The following is an 18,480-nucleotide window of genomic DNA, read 5'->3' as shown; positions in this document are numbered from 1 at the left end:
TGAGAGGAAGAGTCAGCACGGAGGAGAGGAAAGCAGGAAGAAATCAAAAGGAATACAGCAGTCAAGGCAATCACTGCATGGGCTATAAAAATGATAATATGCTGAAATTGCATCGCTGTCCGTGTATCGTGGTGTAATTATATCGCTTCTGCATGACCAAATCACCCGTCACACGACCAGAACTATATCTGAGACAAACAATAAGACATGATGGATAAGAAATCTGTCTCTCTGTCGCTCTCACTCTGCCGCTAACCATTTGTACAAATCAGTAAAGAGGAATAATTGAGCCGTATGATGAACGAAGAAATATAGGTAATTCTTAAGATGGACTTTTTAAGGGAGTCAAAAGCTCTCACTCACTCCTTTTGGATTTCGGAAGATATTTTTGGTCAATGTCATGATGAAAATAACGTTAATGATCGATTGCTGTAAGGATAGTTTGGTCCTTGATGTATGGATGTATAAGGTAACGCCACAATTTGAGTACAGGTTGACCTATATTATTTTTCGTGTTTTTTTTTTGTTCAAAACTAGATTGCAATTATATTTTTGCCTTTTATACCATTGTCTGTTTATTTCATTTATCTGTTAAAGCATCAAAGGTAGCAGTCAAACAATCATTTAAATACATTTCCAGAGTATTAATCATTTCAGAATATTTGTAATTCATCAAACTTTTATCAAAGAGCGGGCAACAAATCATCCAGAATCTTAAAGGGAAAAGAACCACACTAACCCTAAACTTAACTTATAGAAACATAACAACTACATATCGAACGGTGCGTATAGGAGCTATAAAAACTGTATTTGTTGTTTGTCTTGTTATTATATTTTCTGTGTTTTCATTTTAATTTGACTAAAGTGTGGGGGGGGGGTCACCTATCAATTGTTCTCCACTTTATACTTAGCTCGATTCTTGCCTAAATGCATCATCTGCATTATTATCCCCCCCGAAAAGTGAAAACAAGTCGATGAAAACTGTCCGTTAACAGTAACGTGTGACTGTCTATTTGCTGTACATGTATATAATAGTTGTGCAAGTTGTCTTTAAACAACTGTGCACCGTGGGGTTCTGTGTACCGTGTTGCTGAAGTATTTGATGTATATTAATCAAATTACATGTGAGTACCTTCCTGTCAGGGCCCATCTTCAGCCAAGATATGAACGTAATATCAGCGATCTCAATCAAATTAACCTATTTTAACTCTTGTTCATCGTGTCAATTGAGGTTATTAGCATTTCCGCCTGTAGAATAGTTTCCTATTCAGAACCTTAGCTAGTAAGTAGTCCCGGTCATGCAGGGGGAGTTATGTCTTGTTTCATTGCCCAAACTGTATTCTCCTTACTCCCCCTGCATTAAAGCCAGCTCCGTCCAGCCGTACAATTATAAGTGCTTTCGGTGTGGAAGATGCAGTCAAATGTGGCAATTCTCTCTTATATAGGGAAATTATCTTGGTGTCTGTGTGCGGTTAAACCCCCATAACGCGTTTTTACCACTGCGCGAAACACTCCCTTTATATACAGACCCAGGGGATGGAGATCACATTGCATCTTTTAAGGCCAAGCCAAGCAGGCAGAAGATCCAGTAAAGTCAAGGGCTTAAAGTGACAAACATCGGATATCCGCTGGGAGTTTGAACTAGAACTGGTGCTCTAATGTAGCGGACATATGCAGGGAGGAAATAAAACAGAATAATACACAGATAGAAACAGAAATACAAACTCGAAAAGAGACAATGCATCCACTTAAGCATTGGGACCTTTCATGAAAATCGGGTGACACCATCACATGCACGTGACTTTAAAAGTCAAGAAATCATCTCATTTTTGAGTTAATTTCTCTGTTGTAAAAAGAGACCTGACAAAAAAAGCTTTGATCAAGCGTGGCCGCCGGAAATTTAAAAGGTTCACAAATTAATAAAATTGGAAGTCATTTCTTTTTCTGTGGGCTTCAGGTTTATCCGAGATGGTCTTTTATTAAATCGCAACAATATCGTGCACCAGTTGACGCTTACCAACCACAATACTACCCGCTGCTCCGATACATTGTCACCAGCGTGTTACTTAGATAATGATAACAAAATATATGGTAGCATTTTCCATGGCATAACCCCCTTTTCTGCAGGTCTAAATGGCTTAACTCAATAACATGGGGCATAACTTGTTCAGAAATAGGTCTGCCGACCTAAATTCGCTTTGCAGAGCCTTTCTAGGCTTCGTTCAGGGCCGAGCAGTATACAACGGTCTTTATTTTTTAAAAGCCCTCCGTTTTTCTGTTTTTAAACATCCACACATTAGAATAATTACATTTTTCATCAAAACAAGTTTTTCTTCCATGTGTTGTTTTTTAACCAACCTCTTTCTTTTGGCGGCACTTAATCGAATCACAAATTTGAGATATACGCCTAGACAAAATAATGAGATAGTCGGAGGCGGGTACACAATACCGAGGCACGGTCTCATCTCTACTACAATTACGGGGACCGGCAGCAATGTTATTTTAAGGACGGAAGCTTCCGTAGACACAATGGGTCGACTTTAGGGGCGGGGCTGCCACCATGCTTTTTGTGGGTCATGACTTCACTTACAGGTTACGCAGTTGCCTTTAATCTACCAGACGGTTTAACACACAAACAAATTCCGGCAAGGGTCCATGCCGACAAGTAAAATTACCTGTTAAATTGAGTTGATAATAAAATTGATTATGAAATTAGGTTATTTTCTCGCATTTTTCTCCAAAATTGATTCGGTACAGGGTAGTAGGAGGGGGGGGGGGTAGGGGGTCGAACATCAGTCCATTTGGACGATAGAAATTTGCAAGCGGGCTGTTTTTCTAAAACTGAACACTTTCAAGACTGGCGTAACAAATCATACAAACAAATATGATATTCGTTGTTATGACCCGCTTGTGACGTAAGTTTTTGAAGCAAGAGGTCAAACAATAACATTAGTTGTATTTTAGCTGACGCACATTGTTTCATAGTTTCATGCTTAATGCATGTTTCGCGTAATTACCGGATGAATGAATGTCTTCATTTGATCTGACGCTAATAAGGATCGCCCACACAAAACAACTGCAAAATCGAGAGGCCAGAGTCATTAAGAACAGAGAAGGAAAACCGCGTTGAGAAAATTAGTTCTGTGAGAAATCCTGTAATTCCGAGAAATTTGAGATTTTCCAAACCTAGAAAGGAACCCAAACAAATAAATAAATAACTAAACAAGTTAAATACATAAAACAAATAATGACAATGAAAAATAGCGAAAAGAAAACAAATGTTACGATTTTTTTATATAGTTAAATACAAACAAAATGGGAAAATATAATTAGCTGTTGCACACTGCTCACCAACCAAAATGACCCGATCTCGAGGCTAAATTGAGCTTTGGGAAAAAGTCTGCCGAAGGCTCGACACGTCAGGCCATAAGCAGTTATAGTTTGTGTAACTACTTACACATTGATAAGTCAGTCATTTAATCAATCTTTAGTAAACTAAACAACAAACCAAATGAACAAAACACACAGATACAACATACATATAACAAATGTATATTAAATTGAATGTAAGCCTTTGGTTTTTGAGCCGTTTGATTTTAATCCTATATAAATAAATAATAACATATAGTAAAAAGTACCTGTGAAAGTTTCATTTCAGAAGGTGGTCGCTATTTTGAGATACCGCCCAAAATCCGGAGCAATGCCAACACGAAGAATAATCCGTCAGTAACGCTCCTCAAATTCAAATGTGAATACAAACTGATATATTTTTCCGTAACCGAACTACTCCAAAGTGAAATGATTTTTAAAATGCATTACTATCGAAAGCTGCTGTACTTCGAAATTAAGTATTAGTTTTAACTGCCATTAATGTTAAGAGTAATTACCAAACGTATAACTTCCAATACCAGATCCAAGGTGAGCATTTACTATTTTTTTGTCCCGACCACTTGCCATGTAATCAAAGGCAGTGGACACTATTGGTAATTACTCAAAATAATTATTAGCATCAAACCATTCTTGGGTAACGAGTAATAGGGAGAGGTTGATAGTATAAAACATTGTGAGAAACTCTTCCTCTGAAGTAATGTAGTTTTCGAGAAAGAAGAAATTTTCCACGAGTTTGGTTTCGAGACCTCAGGTTTAAAACTTGAGGTCTCGAAGTCAAGCATCTGAAAGCACACAACTTCGTATGACAAGGGGTGTTTTTTCTTTCATTATTATCTCGCATCTTCAACGACCGATTGAGCTCAAATTTTCAGAGGTTTGTTATTTCATGCATATGTTGAGATACACCAAGTGAGAAGACTGGTATTTGACAATTACCAATAGTGTCTTTGACAATTACCAATAGTGTCCTGTGTCTTTAAAACAAACATATGTATTCTGTCTATTTCAGATGTAACAGAGAGCAGTGATGACAACATGGGTACCAGACACGCAGGGCTTTTGCACAGCAGCCAATCCCCACCCCCTAATCAGACCTCCAGTATGGTGGCCGGTGGGAAAAAGAAACGAAAGAAGAGGCGACACAGGTGGGTGCATAAAAATGGAGCAAGGATTCTGAAAATCTTCCGTAACTTGTACAAATTAAGTTGAAATTGAACCTTGTTAAAACTGAACCTTAAAATTTTCTGAGCGGCAGTTGATTGCAAGACAAGTTCTCAAAAGAACATAATCAACCCAGCAAGAAGATATACACACGGTTTTACCGCAGACCAATACAACTCTATTATTATCGTTAGAAGAAAATTCTCGAAATATTTTCTTGTGGTTATTGACCCAAATAGAATCAACACCACTCAATGCGAGTCAGCTTGATCCTGATGAGAGTCAGCCGAGGCAGTCATCTCTTAGTCTTCTGGTCTTATTTCCTGAAGGTCAAACAAACTGTGTTCTTTCATTCTAGTGTTTCAAACATCTGTTAATATTTGATATGCATCAAATTACAAGCCATTTCTTCTGTTGAGGTTTTACAAAAGCGATCAAGGTAGTATGATGATAGGGCCTACATAAGTCTATGTCTTGCGTTTTCTTTGGCCTATATTTATGTATGTTGACTTGCTATCAAAATGACGACCATCAATGAGTTATAAGAAGAAATTTGATGCATATCACACAGAGCCAATGGCACTCACAGTTTCCTTAACACTCTCTCTCGGTATAACCACTTTATCTATCCGCAATCTTGTCTTCTTCAATATATATTAGAAGAAGGGGAAAATATCTGGTTTACTGACACAAATATATCCAGAATAGAGAAAATAGAACCGTCTGATATTCTCCTTTATCAGTTAATGTTGAAGCTTAATGTCTTGTACACTTTACATCGCATGGAACAAGTCAAGCAAACGGGAGGTGATCGTCCGTGAAATATTCGGGGTCTTCACCAGATATGGCCCGGGGCAAATGGACCAAATTCAACCCTAATTTGATCAGAATACACGGGTCGGCTTGGTTGTTGAAACTACTGCTTTACTACCTCAGTTGGGAGAAGGAATTCTATTTTATATTAAAGATATTATTTTCAAAGAGGTCTACAGGCAGCAGCGATGAATCAGATTCGAGAACTGGTTAGATATTTATTTTGTACCAAATAAACACAATATAAGCACGAATGACATCAAGAAAGTTCACATTGCTATTTAGCCTTGCCGGTTAATGACGAACACTTGTCTCAGAAATGCAAATTTCTATTTGCAAGAAAACCAGAGAATCAGCTGAAAAGTTGCATGCCCGATGTCCTTTTTATATGAAGTAGGCCTTTACATGAAAGTGTAAACAGTGTTCACGGTTTATTGCCAGTGACCCAAAGCACTTGTCGGATAATGGTAAACGTTTTTTTCCTAACGAGACACTTGCAGCTCACCGTTACCATTGCTCCAGAACCCTGACGTGTTACGTCTTTGAAATGAGGGGTCGCTCAACGGTTTGATTTCTTGATTGGTGGGGATCGAGTATATTTAACGATTATTTCGTTCTCGTTCTAAAAGCTTTTAGTAAGTGTACAAGTACCAAAATGTCCGGCAAATTATTTGAATTTGAATGTCGCAAGTTACCTGCACGCGCGATAAAACTGTCCCAAAAAACTAGTTTCAAATTAAAGTTGCCTTGCTCGATTTTCATCGAAACAATTTAGTGCACATATAATTTTTCACGAACAAATTTTGACAGAAGATTCTTTTTCAAAGCGAAAGACGTAGTTCTATATACATGGTACAAAACTTTCGGGTGTGCCAAAGGCAATGTACAGACGTACTTTGTTTTCATGGCAGACGGACGGGAAATCGTTCTTTTAGTTTATAATTAACTACCACTATCATTGGATGTTTTTTTTCCTGTAATACCATAATTAATTAACTGAAGCCTCAGGCTATAACTTTATCAACTCTATATAAGCGAAATTTGTGGGTCAAATTGGCCATCCAGCAAAGCGGACCTAAAGCGTCGATAAATCATGACAAAAAAACACAAATCGTTTTCTCGGGGGAAAAAAAAATTCCACCTAATTTGATGAGTCTCAAGTTGGTGTATTCTCAGCGTGAAGTCGAAATAAATAAAAACTTGTCCTCCCGAAAATCTGTGTCATTACCCTTCAGAATTTAATTATCAAAAAATACATGTACAGATTGCATGCAATTGAAATAAAGGGGACAACTTGAAGCAACGGAACGCTAAAAGATCACCAACTTCATGTCAAGTGCGACTCAAGCAGGATGCTTTCCTGATTAACCAAAGTGGCTGGCAATTTGTCCGGATAATATTTTAACAAATTGATGTTTGGTGACTTTCTTTCGTCAGTTGTTTGTTTAACAAACACTTCAGTTTTTTTGCTATGTCGGCCAGCGTGGACAGCACCGGGGTTGACAGCACTAGGCATTCCGGGCTGTAATAGTCAGTCAAGACTCGACGTGCAGAACCCAGCCGTTGCTCCAGGCTCTAAATGCCCCATTCACTTATCTTGACGTCTGCCTCGTAAAAACAAAACCACTCTCTCTCCCCTTGTTTTATCGCCAACTTTCCTCTTTTTGTGCGTTGTTCGCCTCCGCCAATTAGTAACTGTTTAGCTGTCAGTTATCGGAAATGTTTAGTCTTGTTGAGCCAATTTTGGCGGGCTCGGACAGTCTGACTGACGGCTGAGGCTCGTCACCGATCACAGTGCTAGGGATTCGCTTCGTTCATGGCCAAATCAGGGACGCCCTTGGCATGGTTCGCGCCTAAAAGAATAAAGAATCTCATGTAGTTTGTTTTGTCTGATAGGACTGGGTCTACATCCATTATTATAGACAGTGCTCAATTTGTGTTGAAGATCATTAGTGCTTCAAGGTTTTAAAGGAACACGTTGTTCTTCTTGCAAGCCAAGTTGAAAGACGCAGAACACCCGAAATTGATAAGTGAGAAATTGATAAATTGAGAATCGAAAACTCGTGGGAAACTGGGATGTAGTGTCCGGCTGCGGGCGTCCCGAGTCAAAATGATTAGAAACACGAAACTTTGGCTTTAACTTACTATGGCTTTTCGGAGCTGCCGTACTTTGCTCTTGCGAGTCGTAATGTCGACAAATTGAAATAGTATACTGTGAAAACATTAAACAGATTTAATAAGTCTGGTGAATTGCTTGTTTTATGAACGCATTATTGCAGCAGTGTGATTCAGAGTTAGTCAAGCTTCATTATTAAAGCAATACAGATGTGACAGTTTTGTCATTTCTTGATGATAAGTTTTTAGCAATGACAGATTTATACGTTGTTTTCAGATGAATTTGTTTATACCTCCAATATTTCTTAATAATCTTCCTTTGTTTCTGAGCATTCGTTTATAATATTATAAACCTTATCTGGGGTTATGCTTGTTTGTTGGTGTGTTTGTTTACCAAGATGGCAACAGCCAACCTTTCTCAGGTAAACATGGTTTAAAGGCAGTGGACACTATTGGTAATTACTCAAAATAAGTATCATCATAAAACCTTTCTTGATTACGAGTAATGATGGTTTAATACATTGTGAGAAACAGCTCCCTCTGAAGTGACGTAGTTTTCGAGAAAGAAGTAATTTTCCGCGAATTTGATTTCGAGACCTCAAGTTTAGAATTTGAGGTCTCGAAATCAAGCATCAGAAAGCACACAACTTCGTGTGACAAGGGTGTTTTTTCTCTCATCATTATCTTGCAACTTCGACGACCGATTGAGCTCACATTTTCACAGGTTTGTTATTTTATGCATATGTTGAGATACACAAACTGTAAAGACTAGTCTTTGACAATTACCAATAGTGTCCACTGTCTTTAACGTATATTATAATACATCTGGTCATTGTATATTCAGCGGTTAGCTTGGCCGGATTCGAACCAACCTTGTGATTACGGTCATGCAGTTAAGTCATGCAGTCTTACCACTTGACCACAGCGATTTAAAGAAGTCTCCTCAATCATTATGAATTGTATATCTTTTTTTTATGACAGGACCATCTTCACGAGCTACCAACTGGACGAACTTGAGAAGGCGTTTACCGATGCCCACTATCCGGACGTTTACGCCCGTGAGATGCTTGCCCTTAAAACCGACTTGCCTGAAGACCGGATTCAGGTATGCTTGATATAACCCTAAACCTCAAAACTAGACAAAGAAGATTCAATATAAAGTGTACTCTATGATATATTACTTTCTTATCAATTTGCCTTAAAAATACTTTTACTACTTGCCTGAATTATGTTCAGAAATATGTTCATTGGGACACGTTATGGTCCGTTTTTGACAACGTGCCCAAAAGCCCATGTTTCCGCGTAAAGTATTATGTGCTAAATTGCTAATGAATAAGGAGGGTTACGAGTAAATTTCTATGAGACATCGATCCCCACCCCGCATCATTTTATTTGCAGACGAAAACACAACGACTAAAGACAAGTTCAATTGTATTATGAACCACGTTTTTCATATTCAGTAAAGAACCGCATTATTCCTGTATGGTGGCGCTATTTAAAAACAGCTTATGCGGGGCGCACACCGCTAAAGGCGCTTCTTATATAGCAATGCTAAATGGGTTTTCTTATATTTATTAAAATTATCAGTTTTATAAAGTGCTTTTACAAATATTTACAAGTCTCTCAGACCTCTGAAAACGATTTAAGTATATTCTTTGACAAATTGTTGAACTTTACATTTCTTCAAAGTTAAGCCGTTGGGATTTTGAACGTATTTCGTGATTTCAAAAAGAAAAAAAAGATAATCCTACCGTATTGGTTCGACAACTAAGCAAACGGATTCTGTTTTATGAGTAATTGCCGAAATTATGTATTATGGTGTTTTTTGTACCAAACTAACTTCGGGCGTCTAAAAGTTCTCAACCCCACTCCCTTTTCATACGCTTTCGTAATACTGGGCACATGTCAGTACTTTCAATCAAGACAACAATACATACAACTACTTCACTTTTTCGACCGTAACTCGGTCTGCTTTTACGTGGACAATTAACCTCTTTGATATTAAAAGGTTTAATTTGTACAAGAATATATACAATAAATACCAACAAAATGAAGGAGCACAGATCGTACATCTTTAAGAGACGTCTATTTTGAAACACACAACGGGAAACCTTTTTGGTTGTCATCAAACCCAATTTGAGATCCAGATAAATCAATCTACCGAACGTTTCATCAAGTTTCAAATACCGGTATCAAAGCAATAATGATCTACTGCAAGTGAATGGATTTCCTCTGACTGTCATTTGATGAAAATTAAAGTCGGCTGACAAAATCCCATGAAAAAAAGTACGAGACTGGAAAGTCTCTGCAGACTTGGAAAGCTGCAATCTCAATATGATACGGGGAACCGAACAGCAAAGATAAGCGGCTCGGATTCAAGACTAAGCGGATTATATGAAAGAATTACTCGAATCTTTGGATTCAAGCCTTTCTTATACTCTCTGATAAAATAAAATGAGAAAACCTCTGCTGATTGGTGCAGACCGATGGGTTCTTTTCGGCATCTTGAAGCAATTAGACGGACCATGTTACAAACTCCGTAAGTCCCAGCGCAAATTGTTCTTAATTTTCCAATTTGGAAAATGAGCAATTTGTAAGTCATCAAAAACTCATCCCCGCCCGGGGGTTTGGGATGGTGTGGGAAGAGGATTTGTTCGGGAGCTTAAAGATGAAATGATATATGACATGCGTAACCTAGCGGCAATCACGTAAACACGTACGCCTAATAAAATATTCCCAATTGTTTTAAGATTATGGGGTTTGTCGTCCCTTCGTAAGGAATCTATCATATCCTTCGTTATATGAATCTATCCCGTACAGTGGTTCATTCAAAGATATTGTTGGTCTACCATTTTTGAAAGAACTTCCACTGATGCAACTTCGGTGTCGGACTATTTCGGTTTGGTCCAACCTACATTTTTGTTCAAAACGAGAGTATAATCCTAACTACAGACTTAGAAACTAGAAGTTCTGTTGGGAAACCAATATTTGAGCTGTAGTTTATTATTATTTTTGTTGGCTTGTTGCATCATCTGACCGCGGCTCGCCGGCTGCGTGACATGACTTTTGTTACCACGTGGCCAACGAAAAAAATTCTTGTCCACAAAAAAATAAATGAAAATAACAATAACTTAATAAATCAAAACATGAAATAACAATGAGTGTATTTTCTATGCAATAACATCCACAGTTACGTTCTTAGCAAGGGAGGGGAAATATCGACTGAAACACTTGCTTGAATGCACACAATTTATCCGTTGAACGATTTTGATTACCTCACAAAAATTTGGTAAAAATAATCAAGTCGACATACGAAAGCGAGTGTCTTTTCTAAGCAAAAAAAATTCAATTTGTTGACGGTGAATTAATTGTGAAAACTCTATGCTGGATTTCAAATTGTGTAGCTATAAATTTAGGGCTGGAGTAATGGCGAAGTCTTATACAGGTCAGTGTGTTTATTGTGATTCTACACGACAGGACATAATACGACAGGAAACATTTGTGCACCCAGAAAGTCATTACTTTCGACCATTTTCAGGCCGACACTATTCTCTCGGGCTAGTTTTACGCAACACAATTTGAGCAGTTGCCGTTTTGTTTCAAGACCTCATGACGCCTCATTCATAAAAACACACTTCAAATGCATCAGAGGCATCTCCATCTTTGGTTTTCGAAGGATGTGTAAATCTCCATCCTCAACTTGTGATGTCCATTGAACACCGAACACTTATCAAACAACCTGTGAAATTGAGTGGTATGGGGAATTTTAAAGCAACCAAGTCAACTGCATGCAAAAGAAACACTTCAGTACGGTGGCAAAAAAGGGCATTTTTTTTTAAATGTTCACAAAAATAGATGGGTTTTTAAACTATTTTTTTTGAGAACTGGGTGCCTGTAAATTGCGTAGCGTGACTGATTTAGCCCTTACTTCGTAGGTATTTTGTGTGGTAGGCCGCTATGAACGCTTAAAAGCGTTCACATCCCGTCATTTTGTTTCACTGTCATGACCACCAGTTATTCGAGTCCTCTGCCTTTAACGGGGGAGGGGGGGGGGGGTTCTGAAGTAATTCATGACTGAGGGTACTCGGGGATCATAACACACCTAAGGGTTTTCAGTAGACACAACTAGACCTTCTTGCATGGGTTTAAAAATGATTAACAACATGTACGGGAAAGAACACTCGTCTTCTTAGTTCAAACTGAACATGTAAATTAAGGCAACTAGCGTCAGAAGAGGAGGGGGAAGAGACAATCAGAGACGTTAGACTAGAATAACAAGTGAAACTGTATACATAGTGGATTTCATTTCACTCCTTACTGGGCAGATAAACCTTGTCCGTGTGTGAACACAAGGATGCGCTGAATTAATTACTAATTTATTACGGCTTAAATTGTATGGGTTGGTGTTTTTTATCACGGTTAGCCGAAGGCGGGTTATTACCCGGCTACAGTGTTGTTCTACAGAGCTCTAGTATCAACAATTGTGTGATTATCAATCTTCCATTGAACTAATTGCCAGAGCTATCTTCTCTCTGTTTCCATCTTCATCCCAGCGAGGTCTGACCACGTCACGAAATTGGAATTGACGGGGAAAACGACGCGCGAGGCCAGTCGAGGCTCGGTCATACACACAGGCCGCCGAGTGCAACGTTATAACTGCCTCGTGATTTGCGGATGACGCTGAGAACACTACCCGCTAGTCACGTAGGAGTGCTCCCATTACCTTGCCTGCGCGTGAGCTCAAGCAGCCCTCTCGAATTATTTCTGTCCAACTCCTCTTTTTTTTTCTTCAGCATCGCCAGATTTTTTGTCTTCTCTCTTCTTTTCTTGTCTTCTGTAAGATTGGTTGTCTTCCAGATTCAAAGTCCGTTTCTTGTTTGACATTACCGACTCTGGGAAATCCATTCAAATTAACCGTCTGCTGATTTTTTTTCCCGAGTTTGTCGTAAAATACTAAATTAAATATGCAGTTGTCAAGGATAATTCAAAGACGGCACGAAAACCACTTGAGGGAGAAAAAAACACACAATCTTACCATCGTTCAAAATCACATTGTATTAGAGTGAGACTTACCAAGAAGCCACGGGTTTAAGTTTGTACAAACAACCCTCAACAATAAGGTTAAATAAAATGTATATATATTATTCGTCAAGGGATGTCGACTCAAAATGAAGTTCATGACACTGTTGTAGACGTTCTGTGAAGCCCAGATGCAAATCATGCCGACCTAATTGACAAGCGCTTCAGACTCTAATACCCATTAGAAATCAATTGAAGACCCATTAGTACATATTAAAACATTTTGAAATCTTGAAAGTCTCACTTCGTAAATCATGTTACATTCATCAAACTCAAGTCGTTACCCGTGGCTCACTGGGGACGGCGGTCTTTATATAGGGGACTATAGTGGCAGACGATAACGGCAACTCCGTGTGGGGTTAGAGTCAAGTGATGAAAAGCGACACAAAAGCCCGCCATTATTACAATATACGTCTTGTTTGCTACTACTGCCGAAAGTATTATCCAGCATCATCGTAATTGTTTGAAATTCGACAGGAATTACACAAAACTGTATTAATTCACGTCCCACAGGAACGGATACTGTATCTGTTTATTTTAGGTGAAAGGATTCGTTTTCAGACGGAGACTGCATCATAATGGACACTTAATTTTAAAACACTTGGGAACAAGTTGAATGAACGCCCGTTTCATCAACCTCGTGCTCGGGGTGTTTCTTCACCTAGAGCTTAGATATCAAGCGACAGACTTAGGCAGTGTCCGGATTGACGGCTACAGTTAACGGCTACGGCTAAGTGTCCGCGTCATCATGCATTGAGTTTACAACACCATTAGCAACAGTCGGTAGCCGTTGCTATAGTCGCCAAATTTGGACACGGCCTTAGGGCCATGTCACACGAGGCAATTTACAGGCAACCAGTTCCACGCAATCTCCAAGAGGGAAGAGCAATCACATTGTACTTTCCTTGTTGATCGTAAGACAATGTTTGAAAAAAGACTTGTGCCCTACCAAAGTGGTCCTGTAGCATGCACTGCAAATGTTTGCCTCCAAGTTGCCTGTAAAAATTGCCTCGTGTTACAAGGCCATACAGCTGATTGGGTGTCTTCCATTGGTCTAGTTCCCAAACACCATCGCTAACAACAGCAGACACAAAATATACATCAACACGGTGTATCTATATAACTGGTCTCTTTTCCCTAAACCTGTTTTTGGGATAACACATCGGTGCATACTTAATTTGACACACACCTTTTTAAGGCCTATAACGCTCTACAACAAAGGTGTTTCTCTATGGAACGTGTTATGTTAACACAAATTATAAATGACCTAATAAGTTTAATATTGAGTTAATTATTTATTATTAATAGTTCTTTTTTAATTCATTGGTCTTGCCACTCGAAAGCACTCATCAGAAATCACAAAAAGCACACTATATAGACCAATACTGGTAAAATATAGGCAATCTTTAAGAAAAATAACACAAAGAAACATGTATGCTTTAGTTTCAAATGGAAGCTATGCAAAATATTCGAGCGATATACACAATGATATTTTTTTTTATTTTTTTTTTTTATAATGCTCATTAAAATACATACAGGTGCGAACAGACATCATCCCTTCAGCAAAGTCCAAAGTGGGGGATTTACTAAACGATAAACGGTCGAGTAGGTGTAGTGTTACCTTCCACCTATATGGGACCGTGGTTCGAATCCCACCGGGGCACTATGTGGATTGGGTTTTCAGTCCCTACAAGACTGCGTGGGCTTTCCCCTGGAATAATAACTCTGGGGGTTCTTCCTCCTACACCTCATACTGAAACGTCCTTCTGCATCTTCCGTCCATGGAGGTTTGTTGGCTTGTAAAAAAATTGGGTTCACTTTTCTTAAAAGTCATTGGCTTCACAACCAGAATTAATAAATGAAATGAAAGGAAACAGCGTGTGATTGACGGTGTTTAATTAATTATAATTTATCTTTTATTACATTCCAGGTATGGTTTCAGAATCGCCGAGCAAAGTGGCGCAAGAGGGAGAAATGCTGGGGTCGCAGTAGTGTCATGGCCGAGTACGGGCTGTATGGTGCCATGGTCAGGCATTCACTGCCTCTACCGGACAGCATCCTTAAGTCATCGGAGGAAGGGAAGGGGGAATGTTGCGCTCCTTGGTTACTCGGTAAGCATTTTGAAATAAACAGTTTTGTTAAACAATCATTTTTTTAAAGTGTCGTGCGTGTTATTTTGATAAAGCCCTGTGATTTCAAAATACACAAAGACCCCTTTTGTAGACGATAAGGGTTGTTTATTTCAAAATTTTAACTTCACGTTATTTCATTTTATAAGATTACAAGAGTTTTGAATAAAGCCTTAAGCCTTGTGGTTCAGCCATTGAAAAACAAGATTTCATACACCAATTTACAAAAACAAGGTAGCAATGTAAGTCGTTCTTCTTGCGACTTTCTTCGATATAAAGTGATATATTCCAACAGGTCTGGGCATATAGGGAAATAAACTTCCAGTATACGCTACAGCGTGATGCGCAAAAAAAAAAAAATGGCTCAACCTAACCTTAAAGACACTGGACAATGTTGGTAATTGTCAAAGACTAGCCTTCACAGTTGGTGTATCTCAACATATGCATACAATAAACAAACCTGTGAAAATTTGAGCTCAATCGGTCATCGAAGTTGCGAGATAATAAAGAAAGAAAAAACACCGTTGTCACACGAAGTTGTGTGCTTGCAGATGCTTGATTTCGAGACCTCAAATTCTAAATCTGAGGTCTAGATCAAATCCGTGGAAAATTGCTTCTTTCTCGAAAAATACGTTACTTCAGAGGGAGCCGTTTCTCACAATGTTTTATACTATCAACCTGTCCCCATTACTCGTTACCAAGTGAGGTTTATGTTCATAATTATTTTGAGTAATTACCAATAGTGTCCACTGCCTTTAAAGCAATTACATAATTATTTGTTCTATTAATTGAATATTCAGGTATGCACAAGAAATCAATCGAAGTTGCCGAAAAGATCAAAGAGAAGGATTTAACGCCAGGGGAAGAGGACCGACCATCATCCCCATCCCCTCAACCAGACCAACCCTGCTACGAAGACAAAGACAAAATTCGTTCCAACAGTATAGCGTCTCTACGGGCCAAAGCCATCGAGCACACATCGAAGATCCTAGGACAGACTTTGCCGTCGAGGCTGTCACCGACAGGGTCCTACGGGGAGGACGACGCGTCAGGACGGCGGAGCGGTGACGACGAAGCCGGTATCAGCAGCTCGTCCTCAGAGTCGGAAGCCGGTACAGATGATCGCTCGTCATTGCACGATCGCGACCACAGTCACTTTCCTACCCTCGGGCAACCCGTTGGGCACGAGAAAATACCACAGACATTCACGGCGCATTAATAGAATTACTGTCATTCATACGTGTATATTTTTTAAGTATAGTGGACTGTGTCTATGAAAATCTTCTATAAACAGATTCATTTTGTATATCCGCATTTAACACAGTATATTGACATTGTATATAAGAAACAACAATTTTACTCATTTTATATATTTCAATTTGTTAGTTAATTATTCCGATAAGTGTGCAGTATGTGAAATCATTGGTTTATGTGTTCACCTACACGAAGATTCGTTATAGTTAAGTTACCACAATGCACCCTTCAGGATTAGGTACTGGCGACGGCTAATGAATTTGACAGAAACACCTTTTCATAATGTTTTTGGATTTTTATTTTGAACATTGTTCAGAAGTCTTTTGCATTGCTCGGAATTTTTTGTGCTTATGACTGTTGGTAAAAATACTTGTCAAATATGTAAATAATGTTTGTTCAGAACGCACATGCAGTACGGAGGACGGCCAGGTAATGATTAATATACATTTTCATCCTCAGATATTATAATACTACAGTCACTAATTAATTATTATTACACAGTAGTCGGCAGTCCGAAGCAAGTTAGTGTTGATGAAAATGTCGAGATGTAGTCTCTACTAGAGATCCGTTGGTTTATTGTAGTTTCGGTCAATTTTATAAAAAGGGTTCAAATGTACCCTTCAACGTCCTTAAAGGCACTGGACACTATTGATAATTACTCAAAATATTGACATAAAAAATTACTTGGTAACAAGCAATGGAGAGATTTTGTTTAAAACACTGTGAGAAACGGCCGACGTTTTTTTAGCATGAGGTAATTTCTCACTCAATTAATAATAAAAGACTTCAGTCCCGAAGCCTGTTATTGTGCATCTAAAAATACACACATTTTGTGCAACAAGGGTGTTTTTCTTTTACCATTCTCTTACAAATGCGATGCCCAATATTGGGCCCATATTTTCACAGGTTCGTTGTTTTATGCATATGTTGAGATACACCAAGTGCGAATACTGGTCTTAGACAATAATTACCAAAAGTGTCTAGGTCTTTAAATGTAGGGTCATAGTTTCGTTGTTACCCCCCAAATTTACTTGGTGAGACGCACTGCAACTATTTTGAGAAAGGATTCTTTTTCAGAAAGTTTTCAGATGTTAGGGTTAAAATAATGGCAGCCTCATTAGTAGTCCATTTTACAGAAAAGATTGAACAGTTTCAGAAAATATTTTATTCTGTGTGCAGAACACTGCGATAAGTTAAGATAGCTGAGATCGAAAATGAGACGATCGTTCTGCGCATTGTTTGGGTATAACAGAAGAAAAGGTGACGGGGTCGGCAACAAGCCACGAGAAAGGGAGGGAGAAATGTATGCCTAAGGTCATACAACCATGACTCTCATTCAACCTTGGTCTTTAAATAATTAACGTTGTGCCGAAGTCGAGAGGAGAAAACATGCTTTTGTTGTCCTCTTTGAAAATTTAAAATTATAGGAAATCCACTGACTATCTAGAATAAAGACCGCGAGCTAAACTCGACAGTTGTGTTTGCAAAGGAGACCACGGTTGTCGAGAACGCCGATGTGCTTGCCTTTAAATCAAATTAATTTAACCAATAACAAAACTTGGCCCCCAATAATTATCAAGGTGTAATGAATAATAATGTTATCAAATTTATAATTAAATAAGCATTTTTAATGATAAAAAATGTAGAAGGTGTTTGCTTTTTCTTTTTCTTAGTCAAAAGACTTGTTAAAGTAAATTGCTCATGTGTCAAAACACTGATTTCTTCGTTCGACCTATTTATTTGATTTTCAACTCCATATAACTGATATCGAAGTACTGGACAAATGTCAAAACACTGATTTCTTCGTTCGACCTATTTATTTGGTTTTCAACTCGATATAACTGATATCGAAGTACTGGAGCTATTCAAAATATTTGATTATTTTTCTATTGTCCGCTATTATGTCAAACAGAAATACATTTATGTACTTGACATGCATATTAAATACAAGTTGTTTTTGTCCATATATCGTGTTCTTTACCTGTAGTTATTTGTAACTTCTTGGATTCAATACTAAGTTTTTACTCTCAACGTTTTATTCATACACAAAAAGACACATTTTGTCATTTGTATTTAATACACGTTTTATTGTATTGAAGGTCCCTTCTCGAAAATTGTTGAAATTGACTTGAAGACGTCCACAGTGGACAAGAATGGTTGATTCTCAATCAGCAAACAATGAACCGGCAAGGCCCGTCAAACAATTACTGTTATTTCTCCAATTTGAGTAAATTGACTATCAAAGCAGGCCGTGACTGGGACTGACCGCGCCTCATTTACTCTCTAGCCAAAACCACGGTTTGCCTTTACGTGTGTCTTGATACTGCGATGGGTTATAGGTAGACAATGATTGAAAACTTGAAAATTAGTTTAAGTCAAAACGAAGGGATGCATTATGAGGAAGTTGGGGGTGGGGTATACAAGAAATCTAATTTTGGACGCACAACTGAATTATTTATGAATGCGTGCATACAGTAGCATCCTGGAGTGGTGACTTGGTATAACCGGTATTGGCTATGATTTGTCGACTTGTTTTAAT

At 38.4% G+C, this 18,480-nt stretch overlaps 1 protein-coding gene across 1 annotated transcript in view; it reads left to right on the top strand.

Moving 5' to 3' along the window:
* Positions 1-17,845, top strand: part of LOC139940297 (uncharacterized) — a 29,781-nt gene extending 11,936 nt beyond the window's left edge. Inside the window, exons 2-5 of the mRNA XM_071936488.1 lie at positions 4,400-4,535; positions 8,461-8,584; positions 14,489-14,669; positions 15,488-17,845. Coding sequence (XP_071792589.1) covers positions 4,400-4,535; positions 8,461-8,584; positions 14,489-14,669; positions 15,488-15,906 — 860 coding nt within the window. The 3' untranslated portion in view covers positions 15,907-17,845. The remainder of the gene's footprint in view (positions 1-4,399; positions 4,536-8,460; positions 8,585-14,488; positions 14,670-15,487) is intronic.
* Positions 17,846-18,480: the final 635 nt, after the last annotated feature.

The sequence above is a fragment of the Asterias amurensis genome, chromosome 1 (assembly GCF_032118995.1).
Source record: "Asterias amurensis chromosome 1, ASM3211899v1".
Taxonomy (NCBI): domain Eukaryota; kingdom Metazoa; phylum Echinodermata; class Asteroidea; order Forcipulatida; family Asteriidae; genus Asterias; species Asterias amurensis.
Note: the sequence above shows the minus strand (reverse complement) of the source record. Positions and strands in the feature narration are given on the sequence as shown.